Source organism: Scyliorhinus torazame, chromosome 3 (genome assembly GCF_047496885.1).
Source record: "Scyliorhinus torazame isolate Kashiwa2021f chromosome 3, sScyTor2.1, whole genome shotgun sequence".
Classification (NCBI taxonomy): Eukaryota; Metazoa; Chordata; class Chondrichthyes; order Carcharhiniformes; family Scyliorhinidae; genus Scyliorhinus; species Scyliorhinus torazame.
In genome coordinates, this window is record NC_092709.1 from 267,331,705 (window position 1) to 267,355,473 (window position 23,769).

General features: G+C 53.8%; 1 protein-coding gene across 1 annotated transcript in view; it reads left to right on the forward strand.

The window, feature by feature from the left end:
- Positions 1-23,769, forward strand: part of ubap2a (ubiquitin associated protein 2a) — a 253,109-nt gene that overhangs the window by 65,520 nt on the left and 163,820 nt on the right. The window contains 1 exon segment of the mRNA XM_072497225.1: positions 22,804-22,861. Coding sequence (XP_072353326.1) covers positions 22,804-22,861 — 58 coding nt within the window.

Here is a 23,769-nt window from a genome sequence, read left to right on the forward strand (position 1 = left end):
TGCCCCTCACAAAGCCATGCTGACTATCTTTAACCAAACTATGTTTTTCTAAATAATCATAAATCCTATCTCTCAGAATCCTTTCCAATATTTTGCTCACCACAGACTTAAGAATGATGGGTCTGTAATTCCCAGTGATTTCCCTATTCCCTTTATTGAACAGGGGAACAACATTTGCCTCCCTCCGATCATCCAGTACCAGTCCAGTGGAGAGCGAGGTCGCAAAGATCATCGCCAACGGCGCAGCAATCTCCTCCTTCGCTTCCCGTAGTAACCTTGGGTATATCCCGTCAGGCCCAGGGGACTTCTCGATCCTGATGCTTTTCAAAATTTCCAGCTCCTCCTCCTCCTTAATATCAACCTGTTTGAGTCTATTAACCTGGTTCATGCTGTTCTCATGAGCAACAAGGTCCCTCTCTCTAGTGAATACTGAAGCAAAATATTCATTTAGGGCCTCCCCCCATCTCCTCCGACACTAGGCACAAGTTCCCTTCACTATCCCTGATCGGCCCTACTCTCACTCTGATCATCCTCTTATTTCTCAATTGTAGAACGCCTTGGGGTTTTCCCTAATCCTTCCCGCCACGGCTTTTTCATGCCCCCTTCTATCTCTGTCCATTTAGTTCCTTCCGAGTCAGATCCTTGCTTCCTCAATCTTACGTAAGCTTCCTTCTTCCTCTTGACTAGAAGCTCCACTTCTCTTGTCATCCAAGGCTCCTTCACCTTACCATTTCTTCCTCGTCTCAGTGGGACAAAACTATTCAGCACTCGCAGCAAGTGCTCCTTAAACAATCTCTACATTACTGTTGTGCATTTCCCCAAGAACAATTGTTCCTACTTTATGCTCCTCAGCTCCTGTCTAATAGCAGTATAATTTCCCTCCCCCAATTAAATACCTTCCCATACGGTGTTCCTATCCCTCTCCATGACTATGGTAAAGGTCAAGGAGTTGTGGTCACCGTCACCAAAATGCTCTCCCACTGAGATCTGACACCTGGCCTGGTTCGTTGCCAAGCACCAAGTCCAATATGGCCTCCAACCTAGTTGGCCTATCAGCATATGAGTCAGGAATCCTTCCTACACACCTAACAAAATCTTGGGAAGTTGAAGTCACCCATGACAACAACTCTGTTACTTCTGCACTTTTCCAAGATCTGACGCCCAATCTGTTCCTTTATCTCTCTGCTGCTATTGGGGGGTCTATAGAAAACTCCCAATAAAGTGACTGCTACTTTTTTTTTAAAAATAGGTTTATACAGATTTTCCAACAAAATTTTAACAAACAGCCCCCCCCCCCCCCCCCATAACAAAAAGAATAAGGAGCACAAACACAACAATCGAAAATAATACAAAACTTATACATTGGGTTTCCCCCATTATATAGCAACCCCCCCCATATGACATTCAAAGATACCCTTGGGGAAGCTCTCTTTCTCTCTCTCCTCTTCTCCCCCCCCCCCCCCCCCCAAACACTGCCCACCCACCCAAATACCCCCCTCGAAAGAGCGCCCCCCTCCCGGGTTGCTGCTGCTGCTGACCTCTTCCTAGCGCTCCGCGAGATAGTCTAGGAACGGTTGCCACCGCCTGAAGAACCCCTGCACAGACCCTCTCAAGACAAACTTTATCCTCTCCAGCTTAATGAACCCTGCCATGCCATTTATCCAGGCTTCCACACTGGGGGGGCTTCGCGTCCTTCCATAATAGCAAGATCCGCCGCCGGGCTACCAAGGACGCAAAGGCCAGGATACCGGCCTCTTTTGCCTCCTGCACTCGCGGCTCATCCGTTAACCCCAAATAGTGCCAACCCCCAGCTCGGCTTGACCTGGACTTTCACCACCTTGGACATAGTCCTGCGAAACCTCTCCAGAACCCATCCAGTGCTGGGCACGACCAGAACATGTGGACTTGATTCGCCAGGCTTCCCGAGCACCTCCCACACCTGTCCTCCATCCCAAAGAACCTACTCAACCTTGCCCCTGTCATATGCACTCTATGAGTAACCTTAAATTGTATTAGGCTGAGCCTGGCGCAAGAGGAAGAGGAGTTAACCCTACTTGGGGCATCAGCCCACAGACCCTCATCTCTCTCCTCCCCAAGCTGCTCCTCCCACTTGCCCTTTCACTCTACCGAGGCCTCCTCGTCTTTCATCTCCTGATAGATCACCAAAACTTTGCCCTCTCCGACCCATACACCCGAAATCACCCTGTCCTGAATCCCCTGTGCCGGGTGCAACGGGAATTCCCTCACCTGCCGCCTCACAAACGCCCTCACTTGCATATACCTGAACGCATTTCCCGGGGGTAACCCAAACTTCTCCTCCAGCGCCCCTAGGCTCGCAAACGTCCCATCTATAAACAGGTCCCCATTCTTCTAATCCCTGCCCGATGCCAGCTCCAAAACCCCCCATCCATCCTTCCCGGGACGAACCGATGGTTCTCCCGAATCGGGGACCAAGCCGAGGTTCCCACCTCGCCCCTATGGCGTCTCCACTGCCCCCAGATCTTCAACGTTGCTGCCACCACCGGACTCGTGGTGTACCTTGTCGGCGAGAGCAGCAGCGGTGCCGTCACCAGCGCCCTCAGGCTCGTGTCCCTGCAGGACGCCATCTCCAACCTCTTCCATGCCGCCCCCTCTCCCTCTATCACCCACTTACGGATCATCGCCACGTTAGCTGCCCAATAATAACCGCACAGATTCGGCAGTGCCAGCCCTCCCTCTCCCTGCTACGCTCCAGAAACACCCTCTTTACCCGCGGGGTCTTATTTGCCCACACGAAACCCATGATGCTCCTACCTACCCGTTTAAAAATGGCCTTGGTAATCATAATGAGAAGGCACTGGAACACAAAGAGAAACCTCGGGAGGACCATCATTTTAACCGACTGTACCCTGCCCACTAGCGAGAGTGGCAGCACATCCCATCTTTTGAAATCCTCCTCCATCTGCTCCACCAACCGCGTCAAATTGAGCTTGTGCAGGGCCCCCAACTCCCAGCCCCCTGGATCCCCAAGTACCGAAAGTTCCTTTCCGCCCTCTTCAATGGTAGGTCGTCTATCCCCCTTCCCTGGTCCCCTGGATGCACCACAAAGAGCTCACTTTCCCCTACATTGAGCTTATAGCCCGAGAAGTCCCCAAACTCACTTAGGATCCGCATGGCCTCCACCATCCCCTCCACTGGATCTGCCACATACAGCAACAGGTCATCCGCATACAGCGACACCCGATGTTCCTCTCCCCCTCGGACCAATCCCCTCCATCCCTGGACTCCCTTAGTGCCATTGCCAAAGGCTCAATTGCCAATGCAAACAACAAGGGGGACAGGGGGCACCCCTGCCCCGTCCCTCGGTACAGCCGAAAGTACTCCGACCTCCGCCGATTCGTAGCCACACTCTCCACCGGGGCTCTATATAGCAGCCTGACCCAGCTGATTAACCCCTCCCCGAACCCAAACCTCCGCAACACTTCCCAAAGATACTCCCACTCCACCCGGTCGAAGGCCTTCTCCGCGTCCATAGCTGCTACTACCTCCGCTTCTCCCTCCACCGATGGCATCATAATCACGTTGAGGAGCCTCCGCACATTGGTGTTTAGCTGCCTGCCCTTTACAAATCCCGTCAGGTCCTCCTGGATTACCCCCAGGACACAGTCCTCAATTCCCGTTGCCAGCACTTTTGCCAGCAACTTAGCATCCACATTGAGGAGCAAGATTGGTCTATACGACCCACATTGCAGTGGGTCCTTGTCCCGCTTCAGGATCAGAGAGATCAGCGCCCCGGACATTGTCTCTGCCTCATTGAAAGTCCTCACTAACAACGGGCCTAGCAGTTCCACATATTTGCTATAAAACTCGATCGGGAACCCATCTGGCCCCGGGGCCTTCCCTGCCTGCATGTTCCCCAATCCTTTAATCAGCTCCTCCAACCCAATTGGCGCCCCTAAACCAGCCACCTCCTGCTCCTCCACCCTCGGGAACCTCAGTTGATCAAAAAATTGTCGCGTCCCCTCTTCCCCCGCTGGGGGCTGCAATCTGTACAGCTCCTCATAGAAGACCTTGAATACCTCATTTACTCTCACCGCACTCCGCAGCGTATTCCCCCCGCTATCCCTAACTCCACCTGGATGTTTGAGGGCAAATCAACATCTGACATGTGGGAGGGTTTCTCCTTCGGATGTTTGAGGGCAAATCAACATCTGACATGTGGGAGGCTTTCAAGTGTCAGTTGAAAGGAATACAGGACAGGCATGTTCCTGTGAGGAAGAAAGATAAATACGGCAATTTTCGGGAACCTTGGATGACGAGTGATATTGTAGGCCTCGTCAAAAAGAAAAAGGAGGCATTTGTCAGGGCTAAAAGGCTGGGAACAGACGAAGCCTGTGTGGCATATAAGGAAAGTAGGAAGGAACTTAAGAAAGGAGTCAGGAGGGCTAGAAGGGGTCATGAAAAGTCATTGGCAAATAGGGTTAAGGAAAATCCCAAGGCTTTTTACACGTACATAAAAAGCAAGAGGGTAGCCAGGGAAAGGGTTGGCCCACTGAAGGATAGGCAAGGGAATCTATGTGCGGAGCCAGAGGAAATGGGCGAGGTACTAAATGAATACTTTGCATCAGTATTCACCAAAGAGAAGGAATTGGTAGATGTTGAGTCTGGAGAAGGGGGTGTAGATAGCCTGGGTCACATTGAGATCCAAAAAGACGAGGTGTTGGGTGTCTTAAAAAATATTAAGGTAGATAAGTCCCCAGGGCCTGATGGGATCTACCCCAGAATACTAAAGGAGGCTGGAGAGGAAATTGCTGAGGCCTTGACAGAAATCTTTGGATCCTCGCTGTCTTCAGGGGATGTCCCGGAGGACTGGAGAATAGCCAATGTTGTTCCTCTGTTGAAGAAGGGTAGCAAGGATAATCCCGGGAACTACAGGCCGGTGAGCCTTACTTCAGTGGTAGGGAAATTACTGGAGAGAATTCTTCGAGACAGGATCTACTCCCATTTGGAAGCAAATGGACGGATTAGTGAGAGGCAGCACGGTTTTGTGAAGGGTAGGTCGTGTCTCACTAACTTGATAGAGTTTTTCGAGGAGGTCACTAAGATGATTGATGCAGGTAGGGCAGTAGATGTTGTCTATATGGACTTCAGTAAGGCCTTTGACAAGGTCCCTCATGGTAGACTAGTACAAAAGGTGAAGTCACACGGGATCAGGGGTGAACTGGCAAGGTGGATACAGAACTGGCTAGGCCATAGAAGGCAGAGGGTAGCAATGGAGGGATGCTTTTCTAATTGGAGGGCTGTGACCAGTGGTGTTCCACAGGGATCAGTGTTGGGACCTTTGCTGTTTGTAGTATATATAAATGATTTGGAGGAAAATGTAACTGGTCTGATTAGTAAGTTTGCAGACGACACAAAGGTTGGTGGAATTGCGGATAGCGATGAGGACTGTCTGAGGATACAGCAGGATTTAGATTGTCTGGAGACTTGGGCGGAGAGATGGCAGATGGAGTTTAATCCGGACAAATGTGAGGTAATGCATTTTGGAAGGGCTAATGCAGGTAGGGAATATACAGTGAATGGTAGAACCCTCAAGAGTATTGAAAGTCAAAGAGATCTAGGAGTACAGGTCCACAGGTCATTGAAAGGGGCAACACAGGTGGAGAAGGTAGTCAAGAAGGCATACGGCATGCTTGCCTTCATTGGCCGGGGCATTGAGTATAAGAATTGGCAAGTCATGTTGCAGCTGTATAGAACCTTAGTTAGGCCACACTTGGAGTATAGTGTTCAATCCTGGTCGCCACACTACCAGAAGGATGTGGAGGCTTTAGAGAGGGTGCAGAAGAGATTTACCAGAATGTTGCCTGGTATGGAGGGCATAAGCTATGAGGAGCGATTGAATAAACTCGGTTTGTTCTCACTGGAACGAAGGAGGTTGAGGGGCGACCTGATAGAGGTATACAAAATTATGAGGGGCATAGACAGAGTGGATAGTCAGAGGCTTTTCCCCAGGGTAGAGGGGTCAATTACTAGGGGGCATAGGTTTAAGGTGAGAGGGGCAAGGTTTAGAGTAGATGTACGAGGCAAGTTTTTTACGCAGAGGGTAGTGGGTGCCTGGAACTCGCTACCGGAGGAGGTAGTGGAAGCAGGGACGATAGGGACATTTAAGGGGCATCTTGACAAATATATGAATAGGATGGGAATAGAAGGATACGGACCCAGGAAGTGTAGAAGATTGTAGTTTAGTCGGGCAGTATGGTCGGCACGGGCTTGGAGGGCCGAAGGGCCTGTTCCTGTGCTGTACATTTCTTTGTTCTTTGTTCCACCTATCTCCCTCGCTGCCTCCCTCTTACGAAGCTGGTGTGCCAGCATCCGGCTCGCCTTCTCCCCATACTCGTACGTCGCCCCCTGTGCTTTCCTCCGCTGTGCCTCTGCTTTCCCTGTGGTCAACAGGTCAAACACCATCTGGAGGCTTCGCCGCTCCCTGAGTAGTCCCTCCTCGGGGGCCTCTGCATATCTCCCCCACCAACCTCTCCCTCTCCCTGTCCTCTCTCTTCTCCCTGTGGGCCCTGATGGAGATTAACTCTCCCCTGACCACTGCCTTCAACGCCTCTCAGACTACCCCCACCTGCACCTCTCCGTTGTCATTGGCCTCCAAATATCTCTCTGCACCCCCGCACCCACCCGCACGCCACCTCATCCGCCAATAATCCCACATCAAGGCGCCACAACAGGCGCTGATCACTCTCCTAACTCCAGCTCCACCCAGTGCGGGGCGTGGTCTGAGACGGCTATGGCTGAATACTCCGTCCCTCCACTTTCGGGATTAGCGCCCTACTCAAAACAAAAAAATCTATCTGGGAGTAGGCTCTATGTACATGGGAAAAGAATGAGAATTCCACCATCACGTATTGACCTCCATTATCCACTACAATATTCTTGGCCTCAAACGACACCCGCTTCCCCACCGGTATTGCAACCCCCTCTGTTCTTCGCATCCAGCCCCGAATGGAATACCTGTCCTACCCATCCCTTTCTCAGCCTGACCTGATCTGCCACCTTCAAATGTGTCTCCTGAAGCATGACCACGTCTGCCTTCAGTCCCTTTAAGTACGCGAACACTCGGGCCCTGTTGACCGGCCCATTCAGGCCCCTCCCATTCCAAGTTATTAGCCGGATTGGGGGGCTGCTCTCTCTCTCACCCCCCCCCTGCCGACTATCCATCTCCTTGTCTAGGCCAGTCATGTGCCGGCCTCCCGCACCCTCCAGTCCCCCAGACGGCAGACCCTCGCCCCGACCACCTCTCCTATTTCCAGTCGTGTCCCCCCCTCTCTCTCTGGTTCTAGTTTCTTTTACTAGTGGAAGCACCCTCTCCACATTCACTCTATCGAGGCCTCTCTGAATTCTGAGTTTCAATTTGATTTGATTCCCTCCCATATCTTTCTAATCTCCATTGAGTACAGACCGAGTCCTCAACCGTTCCCATATGACACGATCTTCATCCGGGGATCATTTTGTGGACCTTCTCCAAGGCCAGTATATTCTACCTTGAATATGGGGTACAGAAATGCTCACAGTATTCCAGACGAGATCTGACCAGAGCCTTTTACAGCTTCAGCAGTACATCCCTTTTCCTGTATTCCAGTCCCCTCCCGAAAGAAAGCTAACATTGCATTTGCCTTCCGAACTGCCAACTGAACCTGCATGTTAACCTTGAGGAAATCCTGACTTTGGACTTCAATGCCCCTTCGTGCTTCTGATGCCTGAAATCTCTTCCCATTTAGAAAATAAGTCTATGCCTCTATTCTTCCTACCAAAGTGCACAACCTCATTGTATTTCTTTTTTAAAAAAATATTCATTCTCCCGTTTCATCCAAATTTAAACTCCCAAACAAATAATCAACGGTAACAAATACAATGTCAACCATTCCTCCCTCCCACCAACCCCTAAACAATCCTCAACATTTTCAATACAAACCTGAAACAAAAGGATTCAGGAATCCACCATCCACCCATACATAGCCACCGAGAACATACACAGTCCAACCCCCCAATGTTTGATGTCATCCAATTCTCGAAAGTGCATAATAAAGGAAGCCTGTGAATTGTGGAACCCTTCCATCCTTCCCCTCAACTCAAACTTCACTTTCTCGGCTGTTTTAAAAACTCCCAACAGACACCCCCCCCCCGGGCCACGCCAGGGCACAGGATGGAGAAACTGACCTCTTACCCAACAGGATCCGTTCACAAACATCCCCTATCCCTCAAAGAGTCGGCTCATCCTTGCCTTTATCAGGTGCGCCCGAAACATCATCATCAGTTGTACCAGCCCCTCCTCCATGCTTTCTTCCAATTCTTCCTCCCACTTTGCCTTAATCCCCTCCAGCGGTGCCTTCTCTTCCAGAATCTCCACAAATCGCCGACACCACCCGCTTCTCCATTCCCTCTGGTGCCCTCACCTCCTCTAACAGTGTGGAGGCCGGCGCCACCCGAAAACTCTATCTCCTTCTTAGTGAAATTTTGATCCTGCATATACCTAAACTCACCAACCCTGCCCCAACCCATATTTGGCCCCCAGCTCCTTCAATCCCGCAAAGCGGCACCCGAGAAACAAATTGTTTAGTGCCCGGGATTCCCCCCTCCTCCCATCTCCGACAACCCCCATCCCACTTCCCTGGCTCAAATCTGTGATTTCCTCCCAATCGGCATTTCCCTTGACCCCACCCCCAGCCTAACGTGCTGGCGCAACTGCCTCCAGATTTTCAGCATCGCTACCACTACCAAACTCCCTGAGTAAGGGCTGGTTTAACACAGTGGGCTAATCAGCTGGCTTGTAGTGCAGAACAATGCCAGCAGCGCGGGTTCAATTCCTGTACTGGCCTCCCCGAACAGAATGTGGCGACTAGGGGCTTTTCACAGTAACTTCATTGAAGCCTACGTGTGACAATAAGTTGTTGTTATTTATTATTATTATAGTTCCCGGGGCCATCGCGAGTGGTGCAGTTGCCAACACCCTGAGCCCCGATCCTTTACACGGGCACTCCCCCCAGCTCCTCACCACCACCGTGTTAGCCGTCCAGTAAAAATATAGTAAATCCGGAAGACCCAACCCCCCCCCCCCCCCCGACTATTGTCTCTGCAATGGCACCTTCCTAATCCTAGCCACCTTCTCCGCACCTCCTCTCTCTCTTCCCCCCCCCCCCCCCTATAAACGAGGTCGTCATCTTTTCAACCTCCATGAAAAATGCCTTTGGCAGGAAGATTGACAGGCACTGAAAAAATAGAATCGTGGCAACACATTCATTTTAATTGCCTGTACCCGACCATCCAGTGGCAGAGCGGGACCATGTCCCACCTTGCCAGATCCGCTTTCACCCTCCCCACCAGACTAGTAATATTATACCTACGGAGCCCCCCCCAATCCCGTGCCACCTGCATCCCTGATATCTAAAGTGACTCCCCGCACTACGGAATGGTAGGCCCTGCCCCCACCCCTGGCTGAGACACCACAAAATATTCACTTTTGTCTCAATTTAGCTTATGTCCAGAAAAAGACCCAAACACTCAAAGCAGCTCCAATATGCCCCCCATCGACACACTCTGTTCCGATGCGCACAACAGCAAGTTGTCCGCATACAAAGATACCATATGCTCTTACCCCCTTCCCCATCTACCCGCTACCCCTTCCACACCTCCAAACTCCTCAACGCGATGGCCAACGGCTCAATCGCAAGTGTGAACCACAAGGGGGAATATCCCTGCCTGGTCCCACAGTGCGAGCAAAATGTCCCAAATACATGTTATTCGTGCTGACATGAACCCTCGCCTCCCTGTACAGCAGCCTTACCCAATCTACAAATCTTGGCCCAATCCCAAACCACTCCAGTTTATCGAATACCCCCACTCCACTCGGCCAAACACCACCTTGGCGTCCAATGCCGCAACCACCTCTGTCTCCTTCCCCTCCGACGCCGCCATAACCACGTTCAATACCTTCCGAATGAAAAGTGCTGCCTCCCCTTCACAAACCCCGTCTGATCTTCACCTATCACCTTCGGGAGGCACTCCTCCAACCTACCCGCCAATACCTTCGCCAACACCTTTGCGTCCACATTCAAAAGTGATTATGGGCCTATACGACCCACATTCTTTCGGTTCCTTATCCTTCTTGAGCAACAGGGAAATCGATGCCTGCCCCAAAGTCTGTGGCAACTCCCCCTGCCCTATCGCTCCTCAAACATCCCGACCATCAGTGGGGACAACTGACCTTTAAATTTTTTATAATACTCTACTGGAAACCCATCTGACCCTGCTACGTTCCCCGACTGCATTCTCCCAATCGCACCTTTTATTTCCTGCTCTGCTATCGCCCGCTCCAATATGGCCTAGACCCCCTCCCCAACCTCTGGTATTCCTGCATCTCCCGATCCTCGATCCTCCCAGGTGGCTCTGACCTATACAATCCCTCGTAAAACTCATCAAACACTCTATTAAATCTGATCTGGAGCCACCACCAACCTCCCTGCCCTATACCGCACCTGAACAATGTTCCTTGCCGCTGCCTCCCTCCGAAGTTGACCTGCCATCTCCGTACTCCTAGCCCACTCCCCTCGCCCACCTCATTTGGCGAACCACCTTCCTTGTGGACAGCCGTTCAAAGCTCGCTTGAAACTCCTTCCGCTTTTCCAAAAGACATAGAAGCAGAATTAGGTCACTCGACCCATCGAGTCTGCTCCACCATTCAATTATGGCTGATATTTTCATCTGCCTTCTCCCCATAATGCCTGATCCCCTTATTCTAATCACAAACCTATCTATCTCTGTCTTAAAGACACTCAGTAATTTGGCCTCCACAGCCTTCTGCGGCAAGAGTTCCACAGATTCACCTTGGCACCCTCCAGCTGAAGAAATTCCTCCTCATCTCTGTTTTAAACATCACCCCTTTTATTCTGAGATGGTGTCCTCTGGTTCTAGTTTTTCCCACAAGTGGAAACATCCTCTCCATGTCCACTCTCTCCAGGTCTCGCAGTATCCTGTAAGTTTCAATAAGATCACTCACCCCCCCCCCCCCCCCCCCCCCCATATCCTTCTAAACTCCCAACGAGTACAAACACAAAGTCCTCAGCCATTCCTCATACTGGATCCCAGGGATCATTCTTGTGAACCTCCTCTGGACCCTTTCTTTAGATACTGGGCACAAAACTGCTCACAATACTCCATATGGGGTCTTACAGCCTCAAAAATACACATCTGGCCTTGGATTCTAGCCCTCTCGATTGTGTCCTCTGGTTCTAGTTTTTCCTACAAGTGGACACGTCCACTGTATCCAGGCCTCGCAGTATCCTGTAAGTTTCAATAAGATCCCCCCCAAATCCTTTTAAGCTCCCAACGAGTACAGAGTCCAGGGTTCATTCCAGGGATCATTTTTGTGAACCTCTGGACCCTTTCCAAGGCCAGCACATCCTTGGATATACGGGGCCCAAAACTGCTCACGGCCAGCACATCCTTGGATATACGGGGCCCAAAACTGCTCACAATACTCCAAATAGGGTCTGACCAGAGCCTTATACAACCTCAGAAGTAGATCCCTGGTCTTGTCGACATAATGTTAACATTGCATTTGCCTTCCTGACTGAACCTGCACGTTAACCTTAAGAGAATCGCGAACAAGGACTCCCAAGTCCCTTTGTGCTTCTGACTGCCTAAGCATTACCGCATTTGGAAAATAATCTATGCCTAAATTCCTCCTTCCAAAGTGCAGAACCTCGCACATTTCCACATTGTATATCATCTGCCACTTACCTCTCTGTGTCGCTCTCTCTCTCTCTCTCTCTCTCTCTCTCTCTCTCTCTCTCTCTCTCTGTCTCTCTCTGTCGCTCTCTCTCTCTGTCGCTCTCTCTCTCTCTCTCTGTCGCTCTCTCTCTCTCTCTCTGTCGCTCTCTCTCTCTCTCTCTGTCGCTCTCTCTCTCTCTCTCTCTGTCGCTCTCTCTCTCTCTCTCTCTGTCGCTCTCTCTCTCTCTCTCTGTCGCTCTCTCTCTCTGTCGCTCTCTCTCTCTCTCTCTGTCGCTCTCTCTCTCTCTCTCTGTCGCTCTCTCTCTCTCTCTCTGTCGCTCTCTCTCTCTCTCTCTCTCGCTCTCTCTCTGTCGCTCTCTCGCTCTCTCTCTGTCGCTCTCTCTCTCTCTCTCTGTCGCTCTCTCTCTGTCGCTCTCTCTCTCTCTCTCTGTCGCTCTCTCTCTCTCTCTCTGTCGCTCTCTCTCTCTCTCTCTCTGTCGCTCTCTCTCTCTCTCTCTGTCGCTCTCTCTCTCTCTCTCTGTCGCTCTCTCTCTCTCTCTCTCTGTCGCTCTCTCTCTCTCTGTCGCTCTCTGTCGCTCTCTCTCTCTCTCTCTGTCGCTCTCTCTCTCTCTGTCGCTCTCTCTCTCTCTGTCGCTCTCTCTCTCTGTCGCTCTCTCTCTCTCTCTCTCTGTCGCTCTCTCTCTCTCTCTCTCTCTCTCTCTCTCTCTCTGTCGCTCTCTCTCTCTGTCGCTCTCTCTCTCTCTCTCTGTCGCTCTCTCTCTCTCTCTCTGTCGCTCTCTCTCTCTCTGTCTCTCTCTCTCTGTCGCTCTCTCTCTCTGTCGCTCTCTCTCTCTCTCTGTCGCTCTCTCTCTCTCTCTCTGTCGCTCTCTCTCTCTCTCTGTCGCTCTCTCTCTCTCTCTGTCGCTCTCTCTCTCTGTCGCTCTCTCTCTCTGTCGCTCTCTCTCTCTGTCGCTCTCTCTCTCTGTCGCTCTCTCTCTCTGTCGCTCTCTCTCTCTGTCGCTCTCTCTCTCTCTCTCTGTCGCTCTCTCTCTCTGTCGCTCTCTCTCTCTCTCTCTCTCTCTCTGTCGCTCTCTCTCTCTCTCTCTGTCGCTCTCTCTCTCTCTCTCTGTCGCTCTCTCTCTCTCTCTGTCGCTCTCTCTCTGTCGCTCTCTCTCTGTCGCTCTCTCTCTCTCTCTGTCGCTCTCTCTCTCTCTCTGTCGCTCTCTCTCTCTCTCTGTCGCTCTCTCTCTCTCTCTCTGTCGCTCTCTCTCTCTCTCTCTCTGTCGCGCTCTCTCTCTCTGTCGCTCTCTCTCTCTCTCTGTCGCTCTCTCTCTCTGTCGCTCTCTCTCTCTCTCTCTCTCTGTCGCTCTCTCTCTCTCTCTCTCTCGCGCTCTCTGTGTCGCGCTCTCTGTGTCGCGCTCTCTGTGTCGCGCGCTCTGTGTCGCGCGCTCTGTGTCGCGCGCTCTGTGTCGCGCGCTCTGTGTCGCGCGCTCTGTGTCGCGCGCTCTGTGTCGCGCGCTCTGTGTCGCGCGCTCTGTGTCGCGCGCTCTGTGTCGCGCGCTCTGTGTCGCGCGCTCTGTGTCGCGCGCTCTGTGTCGCGCGCTCTGTGTCGCGCGCTCTGTGTCGCGCGCTCTGTGTCGCGCGCTCTGTGTCGCGCGCTCTGTGTCGCGCGCTCTGTGTCGCGCGCTCTGTGTCGCGCGCTCTGTGTCGCGCGCTCTGTGTCGCGCGCTCTGTGTCGCGCGCTCTGTGTCGCGCGCTCTGTGTCGCGCGCTCTGTGTCGCGCGCTCTGTGTCGCGCGCTCTGTGTCGCGCGCTCTGTGTCGCGCGCTCTGTGTCGCGCGCTCTGTGTCGCGCGCTCTGTGTCGCGCGCTCTGTGTCGCGCGCTCTGTGTCGCGCGCTCTGTGTCGCGCGCTCTGTGTCGCGCGCTCTGTGTCGCGCGCTCTGTGTCGCGCGCTCTGTGTCGCGCGCTCTGTGTCGCGCGCTCTGTGTCGCGCGCTCTGTGTCGCGCGCTCTGTGTCGCGCGCTCTGTGTCGCGCGCTCTGTGTCGCGCGCTCTGTGTCGCGCGCTCTGTGTCGCGCGCTCTGTGTCGCGCGCTCTGTGTCGCGCGCTCTGTGTCGCGCGCTCTGTGTCGCGCGCTCTGTGTCGCGCGCTCTGTGTCGCGCGCTCTGTGTCGCGCGCTCTGTGTCGCGCGCTCTGTGTCGCGCGCTCTGTGTCGCGCGCTCTGTGTCGCGCGCTCTGTGTCGCGCGCTCTGTGTCGCGCGCTCTGTGTCGCGCGCTCTGTGTCGCGCGCTCTGTGTCGCGCGCTCTGTGTCGCGCGCTCTGTGTCGCGCGCTCTGTGTCGCGCGCTCTGTGTCGCGCGCTCTGTGTCGCGCGCTCTGTGTCGCGCGCTCTGTGTCGCGCGCTCTGTGTCGCGCGCTCTGTGTCGCGCGCTCTGTGTCGCGCGCTCTGTGTCGCGCGCTCTGTGTCGCGCGCTCTGTGTCGCGCGCTCTGTGTCGCGCGCTCTGTGTCGCGCGCTCTGTGTCGCGCGCTCTGTGTCGCGCGCTCTGTGTCGCGCGCTCTGTGTCGCGCGCTCTGTGTCGCGCGCTCTGTGTCGCGCGCTCTGTGTCGCGCGCTCTGTGTCGCGCGCTCTGTGTCGCGCGCTCTGTGTCGCGCGCTCTGTGTCGCGCGCTCTGTGTCGCGCGCTCTGTGTCGCGCGCTCTGTGTCGCGCGCTCTGTGTCGCGCGCTCTGTGTCGCGCGCTCTGTGTCGCGCGCTCTGTGTCGCGCGCTCTGTGTCGCGCGCTCTGTGTCGCGCGCTCTGTGTCGCGCGCTCTGTGTCGCGCGCTCTGTGTCGCGCGCTCTGTGTCGCGCGCTCTGTGTCGCGCGCTCTGTGTCGCGCGCTCTGTGTCGCGCGCTCTGTGTCGCGCGCTCTGTGTCGCGCGCTCTGTGTCGCGCGCTCTGTGTCGCGCGCTCTGTGTCGCGCGCTCTGTGTCGCGCGCTCTGTGTCGCGCGCTCTGTGTCGCGCGCTCTGTGTCGCGCGCTCTGTGTCGCGCGCTCTGTGTCGCGCGCTCTGTGTCGCGCGCTCTGTGTCGCGCGCTCTGTGTCGCGCGCTCTGTGTCGCGCGCTCTGTGTCGCGCGCTCTGTGTCGCGCGCTCTGTGTCGCGCGCTCTGTGTCGCGCGCTCTGTGTCGCGCGCTCTGTGTCGCGCGCTCTGTGTCGCGCGCTCTGTGTCGCGCGCTCTGTGTCGCGCGCTCTGTGTCGCGCGCTCTGTGTCGCGCGCTCTGTGTCGCGCGCTCTGTGTCGCGCGCTCTGTGTCGCGCGCTCTGTGTCGCGCGCTCTGTGTCGCGCGCTCTGTGTCGCGCGCTCTGTGTCGCGCGCTCTGTGTCGCGCGCTCTGTGTCGCGCGCTCTGTGTCGCGCGCTCTGTGTCGCGCGCTCTGTGTCGCGCGCTCTGTGTCGCGCGCTCTGTGTCGCGCGCTCTGTGTCGCGCGCTCTGTGTCGCGCGCTCTGTGTCGCGCGCTCTGTGTCGCGCGCTCTGTGTCGCGCGCTCTGTGTCGCGCGCTCTGTGTCGCGCGCTCTGTGTCGCGCGCTCTGTGTCGCGCGCTCTGTGTCGCGCGCTCTGTGTCGCGCGCTCTGTGTCGCGCGCTCTGTGTCGCGCGCTCTGTGTCGCGCGCTCTGTGTCGCGCGCTCTGTGTCGCGCGCTCTGTGTCGCGCGCTCTGTGTCGCGCGCTCTGTGTCGCGCGCTCTGTGTCGCGCGCTCTGTGTCGCGCGCTCTGTGTCGCGCGCTCTGTGTCGCGCGCTCTGTGTCGCGCGCTCTGTGTCGCGCGCTCTGTGTCGCGCGCTCTGTGTCGCGCGCTCTGTGTCGCGCGCTCTGTGTCGCGCGCTCTGTGTCGCGCGCTCTGTGTCGCGCGCTCTGTGTCGCGCGCTCTGTGTCGCGCGCTCTGTGTCGCGCGCTCTGTGTCGCGCGCTCTGTGTCGCGCGCTCTGTGTCGCGCGCTCTGTGTCGCGCGCTCTGTGTCGCGCGCTCTGTGTCGCGCGCTCTGTGTCGCGCGCTCTGTGTCGCGCGCTCTGTGTCGCGCGCTCTGTGTCGCGCGCTCTGTGTCGCGCGCTCTGTGTCGCGCGCTCTGTGTCGCGCGCTCTGTGTCGCGCGCTCTGTGTCGCGCGCTCTGTGTCGCGCGCTCTGTGTCGCGCGCTCTGTGTCGCGCGCTCTGTGTCGCGCGCTCTGTGTCGCGCGCTCTGTGTCGCGCGCTCTGTGTCGCGCGCTCTGTGTCGCGCGCTCTGTGTCGCGCGCTCTGTGTCGCGCGCTCTGTGTCGCGCGCTCTGTGTCGCGCGCTCTGTGTCGCGCGCTCTGTGTCGCGCGCTCTGTGTCGCGCGCTCTGTGTCGCGCGCTCTGTGTCGCGCGCTCTGTGTCGCGCGCTCTGTGTCGCGCGCTCTGTGTCGCGCGCTCTGTGTCGCGCGCTCTGCCTTCTCTGCCTTCTCTGCCTTCTCTGCCTTCTCTGCCTTCTCTGCCTTCTCTGCCTTCTCTGCCTTCTCTGCCTTCTCTGCCTTCTCTGCCTTCTCTGCCTTCTCTGCCTTCTCTGCCTTCTCTGCCTTCTCTGCCTTCTCTGCCTTCTCTGCCTTCTCTGCCTTCTCTGCCTTCTCTGCCTTCTCTGCCTTCTCTGCCTTCTCTGCCTTCTCTGCCTTCTCTGCCTTCTCTGCCTTCTCTGCCTTCTCTGCCTTCTCTGCCTTCTCTGCCTTCTCTGCCTTCTCTGCCTTCTCTGCCTTCTCTGCCTTCTCTGCCTTCTCTGCCTTCTCTGCCTTCTCTGCCTTCTCTGCCTTCTCTGCCTTCTCTGCCTTCTCTGCCTTCTCTGCCTTCTCTGCCTTCTCTGCCTTCTCTGCCTTCTCTGCCTTCTCTGCCTTCTCTGCCTTCTCTGCCTTCTCTGCCTTCTCTGCCTTCTCTGCCTTCTCTGCCTTCTCTGCCTTCTCTGCCTTCTCTGCCTTCTCTGCCTTCTCTGCCTTCTCTGCCTTCTCTGCCTTCTCTGCCTTCTCTGCCTTCTCTGCCTTCTCTGCCTTCTCTGCCTTCTCTGCCTTCTCTGCCTTCTCTGCCTTCTCTGCCTTCTCTGCCTTCTCTGCCTTCTCTGCCTTCTCTGCCTTCTCTGCCTTCTCTGCCTTCTCTGCCTTCTCTGCCTTCTCTGCCTTCTCTGCCTTCTCTGCCTTCTCTGCCTTCTCTGCCTTCTCTGCCTTCTCTGCCTTCTCTGCCTTCTCTGCCTTCTCTGCCTTCTCTGCCTTCTCTGCCTTCTCTGCCTTCTCTGCCTTCTCTGCCTTCTCTGCCTTCTCTGCCTTCTCTGCCTTCTCTGCCTTCTCTGCCTTCTCTGCCTTCTCTGCCTTCTCTGCCTTCTCTGCCTTCTCTGCCTTCTCTGCCTTCTCTGCCTTCTCTGCCTTCTCTGCCTTCTCTGCCTTCTCTGCCTTCTCTGCCTTCTCTGCCTTCTCTGCCTTCTCTGCCTTCTCTGCCTTCTCTGCCTTCTCTGCCTTCTCTGCCTTCTCTGCCTTCTCTGCCTTCTCTGCCTTCTCTGCCTTCTCTGCCTTCTCTGCCTTCTCTGCCTTCTCTGCCTTCTCTGCCTTCTCTGCCTTCTCTGCCTTCTCTGCCTTCTCTGCCTTCTCTGCCTTCTCTGCCTTCTCTGCCTTCTCTGCCTTCTCTGCCTTCTCTGCCTTCTCTGCCTTCTCTGCCTTCTCTGCCTTCTCTGCCTTCTCTGCCTTCTCTGCCTTCTCTGCCTTCTCTGCCTTCTCTGCCTTCTCTGCCTTCTCTGCCTTCTCTGCCTTCTCTGCCTTCTCTGCCTTCTCTGCCTTCTCTGCCTTCTCTGCCTTCTCTGCCTTCTCTGCCTTCTCTGCCTTCTCTGCCTTCTCTGCCTTCTCTGCCTTCTCTGCCTTCTCTGCCTTCTCTGCCTTCTCTGCCTTCTCTGCCTTCTCTGCCTTCTCTGCCTTCTCTGCCTTCTCTGCCTTCTCTGCCTTCTCTGCCTTCTCTGCCTTCTCTGCCTTCTCTGCCTTCTCTGCCTTCTCTGCCTTCTCTGCCTTCTCTGCCTTCTCTGCCTTCTCTGCCTTCTCTGCCTTCTCTGCCTTCTCTGCCTTCTCTGCCTTCTCTGCCTTCTCTGCCTTCTCTGCCTTCTCTGCCTTCTCTGCCTTCTCTGCCTTCTCTGCCTTCTCTGCCTTCTCTGCCTTCTCTGCCTTCTCTGCCTTCTCTGCCTTCTCTGCCTTCTCTGCCTTCTCTGCCTTCTCTGCCTTCTCTGCCTTCTCTGCCTTCTCTGCCTTCTCTGCCTTCTCTGCCTTCTCTGCCTTCTCTGCCTTCTCTGCCTTCTCTGCCTTCTCTGCCTTCTCTGCCTTCTCTGCCTTCTCTGCCTTCTCTGCCTTCTCTGCCTTCTCTGCCTTCTCTGCCTTCTCTGCCTTCTCTGCCTTCTCTGCCTTCTCTGCCTTCTCTGCCTTCTCTGCCTTCTCTGCCTTCTCTGCCTTCTCTGCCTTCTCTGCCTTCTCTGCCTTCTCTGCCTTCTCTGCCTTCTCTGCCTTCTCTGCCTTCTCTGCCTTCTCTGCCTTCTCTGCCTTCTCTGCCTTCTCTGCCTTCTCTGCCTTCTCTGCCTTCTCTGCCTTCTCTGCCTTCTCTGCCTTCTCTGCCTTCTCTGCCTTCTCTGCCTTCTCTGCCTTCTCTGCCTTCTCTGCCTTCTCTGCCTTCTCTGCCTTCTCTGCCTTCTCTGCCTTCTCTGCCTTCTCTGCCTTCTCTGCCTTCTCTGCCTTCTCTGCCTTCTCTGCCTTCTCTGCCTTCTCTGCCTTCTCTGCCTTCTCTGCCTTCTCTGCCTTCTCTGCCTTCTCTGCCTTCTCTGCCTTCTCTGCCTTCTCTGCCTTCTCTGCCTTCTCTGCCTTCTCTGCCTTCTCTGCCTTCTCTGCCTTCTCTGCCTTCTCTGCCTTCTCTGCCTTCTCTGCCTTCTCTGCCTTCTCTGCCTTCTCTGCCTTCTCTGCCTTCTCTGCCTTCTCTGCCTTCTCTGCCTTCTCTGCCTTCTCTGCCTTCTCTGCCTTCTCTGCCTTCTCTGCCTTCTCTGCCTTCTCTGCCTTCTCTGCCTTCTCTGCCTTCTCTGCCTTCTCTGCCTTCTCTGCCTTCTCTGCCTTCTCTGCCTTCTCTGCCTTCTCTGCCTTCTCTGCCTTCTCTGCCTTCTCTGCCTTCTCTGCCTTCTCTGCCTTCTCTGCCTTCTCTGCCTTCTCTGCCTTCTCTGCCTTCTCTGCCTTCTCTGCCTTCTCTGCCTTCTCTGCCTTCTCTGCCTTCTCTGCCTTCTCTGCCTTCTCTGCCTTCTCTGCCTTCTCTGCCTTCTCTGCCTTCTCTGCCTTCTCTGCCTTCTCTGCCTTCTCTGCCTTCTCTGCCTTCTCTGCCTTCTCTGCCTTCTCTGCCTTCTCTGCCTTCTCTGCCTTCTCTGCCTTCTCTGCCTTCTCTGCCTTCTCTGCCTTCTCTGCCTTCTCTGCCTTCTCTGCCTTCTCTGCCTTCTCTGCCTTCTCTGCCTTCTCTGCCTTCTCTGCCTTCTCTGCCTTCTCTGCCTTCTCTGCCTTCTCTGCCTTCTCTGCCTTCTCTGCCTTCTCTGCCTTCTCTGCCTTCTCTGCCTTCTCTGCCTTCTCTGCCTTCTCTGCCTTCTCTGCCTTCTCTGCCTTCTCTGCCTTCTCTGCCTTCTCTGCCTTCTCTGCCTTCTCTGCCTTCTCTGCCTTCTCTGCCTTCTCTGCCTTCTCTGCCTTCTCTGCCTTCTCTGCCTTCTCTGCCTTCTCTGCCTTCTCTGCCTTCTCTGCCTTCTCTGCCTTCTCTGCCTTCTCTGCCTTCTCTGCCTTCTCTGCCTTCTCTGCCTTCTCTGCCTTCTCTGCCTTCTCTGCCTTCTCTGCCTTCTCTGCCTTCTCTGCCTTCTCTGCCTTCTCTGCCTTCTCTGCCTTCTCTGCCTTCTCTGCCTTCTCTGCCTTCTCTGCCTTCTCTGCCTTCTCTGCCTTCTCTGCCTTCTCTGCCTTCTCTGCCTTCTCTGCCTTCTCTGCCTTCTCTGCCTTCTCTGCCTTCTCTGCCTTCTCTGCCTTCTCTGCCTTCTCTGCCTTCTCTGCCTTCTCTGCCTTCTCTGCCTTCTCTGCCTTCTCTGCCTTCTCTGCCTTCTCTGCCTTCTCTGCCTTCTCTGCCTTCTCTGCCTTCTCTGCCTTCTCTGCCTTCTCTGCCTTCTCTGCCTTCTCTGCCTTCTCTGCCTTCTCTGCCTTCTCTGCCTTCTCTGCCTTCTCTGCCTTCTCTGCCTTCTCTGCCTTCTCTGCCTTCTCTGCCTTCTCTGCCTTCTCTGCCTTCTCTGCCTTCTCTGCCTTCTCTGCCTTCTCAAAATAAAAGGTCACCCTTAACTTTGCTGGATACACCGCTCCAAACTGCACTCCACTTTGGTACAATGCTGCTTTCACTCTGCTGAAAGTCGCTTGCCGCTTTGTCAGTTCCACCGTCAAGTCCTGATCGATACGAACCTTGGCACCGGGCCATTGCACCTCCCGCTCCTTCTTTGCCCAGTTCAATACCTTTGCCTTCGTTTAACTTGGGTGTAGGCCTCAGCGACGGATGAGCTCAGTCCAATTCATACTGCAAGGGTTCTTCTCCCTGTCAGTTCCGCCAACATCTTGACAAAGTACTCTGTCGGCCTCGGCCCTCTGGCAGACCCACGATCCTTAAATTTAAAAAAAATTTTAGAGTACCCAATTATTTTTTTCTCCAAGGAGCAATTTAGCGTGGCCAATCCACTTAACCTGCACATCTTTGGGTTGTGGGGGTGAAACCTACGCAGACATGGGGAGAATGTGCAAACTGCACATGGACAGTGACCCAGAGCCGGGATTCAAACCCGGGTCCTCAGCGCCACAGTCCCAGTGCTAACCACTGCGCCGCATGCGGCCCTCACAATCCTTAAATGTTGTCGTCTCGAGCGGTTCACCATATCCTCCAGCTTTGCTCGCAGCCCCTTATTGGCCTCCACCACTTTCTGCAGGTCATCTCCCATCGAGGTGAGGCGGCATGGCCTCCTCCACTCCCTTCATCTTCTCACTCTGTTCCCTCACCACAGCCGACGCCTTTATAACAGCTACCTTCGCTGGGGCAATTTCCTCCTTTACCAAAGCCTTCAGTGAAAAAATGAAAATCGCTTATTGTTACAAGTAGGCTTCAAATGAAGTTATTGGTAAAAGCCCCTTGTCGCTACATTCCGGCGCCTTTTCGGGGAGACTGTTACGGGAATTGAACCGTGCTGCTGGCCTGCCTTGGTCTGCTTTCAAAGCCAGCGATTTAGCCCTGTGCTAAACAACCTCTTTTGCAGATGGCAGTGCCACTGCCATCTCCTTTCTCATCACTGCCATATGCTTTGCAAACTGCTTTTCGAGCTCTAACCACCTCAGCCATCTTCTCTGCTGTAAGCAGTGCGGCTCCACCCTGCAGTATGGTCTCCGCCCTCTTGTCAGCGCTGGGCTGGTCCTCGGGCTCGAAGGCGAGCTCTCATTCTCTCCCTCCCTGCTGTCTCCCTCTGATTTTTGGATGTCTTTCACCTCTTTGTCGGTTTAGTCCTTAATGAATTGCCCCAAGGACCAGGCATTAAAAATTCCCAAAACTTGACTACCTCTTACCCTCATTGTATTTCTACATTGTATTCCATCTGCCACTTTGCCCACTCTCCTCGCCTGCCCGTCCTTCTGCAGCCCCCCCTTCCCCGCTCTCCTAGCTTGTCCCTCAACATTTATTTGTATCACCTGCAAACTTAGCAACAATGCCCTCCGTTCCTCCTTCCTGGTTAATGTATATCGTCAGTAGTTGTGGTCCCAGCACTGACCCCTGTGGAACACCACGTGTCACATGCTGCCATTCTGAAAAGGCCACCTTTATCCCCATTCTCTACCTCTTACCAACTATCGAATTCAGGCTAACCAGCCTATAATTTCCTGTCTTCTGCCACTCCCTACCTATGATGCGGCGATGGCAGCGTTGGACTGGGGTGAGCACAGTAAGAAGTCTTACAACACCAGGTTAAAGTCCAACAGGTTGGTTTAGAATCACTAGCTTTCGGAGCACTGTTCCTTCCTCAGGTGAATAATTCACCTGAGGAAGGAGCAGTGCTCCGAAAGCTAGTGATTCGACATAAACCTGTTGGACTTTAACCTGGTAAGACTTCTTAATGCACTCCCTACCTAAACAGGGGTGTCACAAGCCATTTTCTAATCCTTTGAGATCCTCCGTGCCTCCAGCGATTCCTGAAAGATCACTAATGCCCCCACAATCTCCTCCGCTGTCTATTCAGAATCCTGGGGTGTAATCCACCTTCAGACCGCTCCCTAGCGAATTCTCCTTGGTGATGGCCACTAACCCAGCTCTGCCCTGACTCTCTTGATGTGTGCCACTGGCAGCTTCCATTGTGAAGACTGATGCATAGTACCTATTCAGTTCGTTTTGCCATTTTTTTGTTCACTATTACTCCTTCAGCCTAATTTCCCTGTGGTAATGTCCATTCTTGCCTCTCTCTTGCCTTTTAATATATCACAAAAAACTCTTCTTTTATATTGCTAGCTTACACTCATTTCATATTTCTAATCTGCTGACCTAGAGCTAATGTCACACATGGAGTGAACATAAAATTGTTGGAAAATTGACCGCCAATTTCAACATTAAAACTAAACATGAGGGATAAAATTGCTTGGCTATTCTGGCAGACCTTCATTCTGTGTATTTGCCCATTCTGCCATAGCCTACACATGCTGGTTCCTGGCCACTCGTGAAGTTTATACATGATTCAATTGGTCTGCCCTCCTTTTTCAGATCATTGGCCTAAATGTTAGGAGCCACTGGAAGGACAAGTTCTCCTGGCTAGAAAAATATTTGCTTGATGCAGCTGTTTGTGTTCCAGAGGCCTTGATACCAAATCCACCACTCCAGTCTAGAATCCTGCTTCTTGGGTGCTTGTTCCAAATCCTGCACATTCAATTTGGTTCAACATTTGAAGACCACAATGGTGTAACTGTATACTTGTCAGATCACATCCTGTGAGCATTTCTGGACATTACTGACATTTTTTTTAATTTGCAGGATTTAGTGGACGTAGCAGAGGCAGGGGAGCAGGAAGATTTTCAGCACAAGGCATGGGGTAAGCATCTCAAAATGAAGTAGTTTTACATAGAAACATCCATAGAAAATAGTAGCAGGACTCAAACTACTTTCCATGGCAGTGAATAATTCATCACTCTGGGTGACAACATTTCTACTCGCCTTAGTCTTAAAAGGTTTACCCCTTATTCTCAAACTATGACCCACCATAAATTCTCCCCACCCTCTCTCTTAAACTCCAATGAATATAATCCTAACCGCCTTAATCTCTCATAAGATAGTCCTGCCATCCCAGGAATCAGCCTGGTAATCCTTTGCTGCACTCCCTCCACAGCAAGAACATTCTTCCTCACATAAGGACGCCAAACCTGCGAACAATACTCCAGATGTGGCATCACCAATGCCCTAGCAAATTACAGTAAAACATCGCTATTCCTGTACTCAAATCCCCTTGTTATGAAAGCTAACATACCATTTGCTGTCTTTACTGCCTGCTGTACCTGCGCGCTGACTTTGCGTTACTGATATCCGAGGACACCAAGGTCTCGCTGAGTATCCATCTCTCTCAAAATTTGCACCCATTCAAATAATAATCTGCTTTCGTATTTAAGTGGATAACCTCACATTTATCCAAATTATGCATATGCTATGCATATGCTCACTCAGCCTGTCTAAATCACTGAAGCATTTCTGTATCATCCTCCTCAGTTCACCTTCCCACCCAACTTTGAAGATAATACATGTCGTTCCCTTGTCCAAATCATTAATGTATAATGTGAACATTGGGGTCCTAGCACAGATTCATTTCTTATGTGAGACCTTGTCGAAAGCCTTTTCAAAATTTAAAACCACAACCGGTTCCCCCTGATCACCGTTACAACTTACAAACTTCTTCAAGTTTGTAGGAGAGGTGGGAACAGGTTGGACTTGGATAATCATAGAATTTGC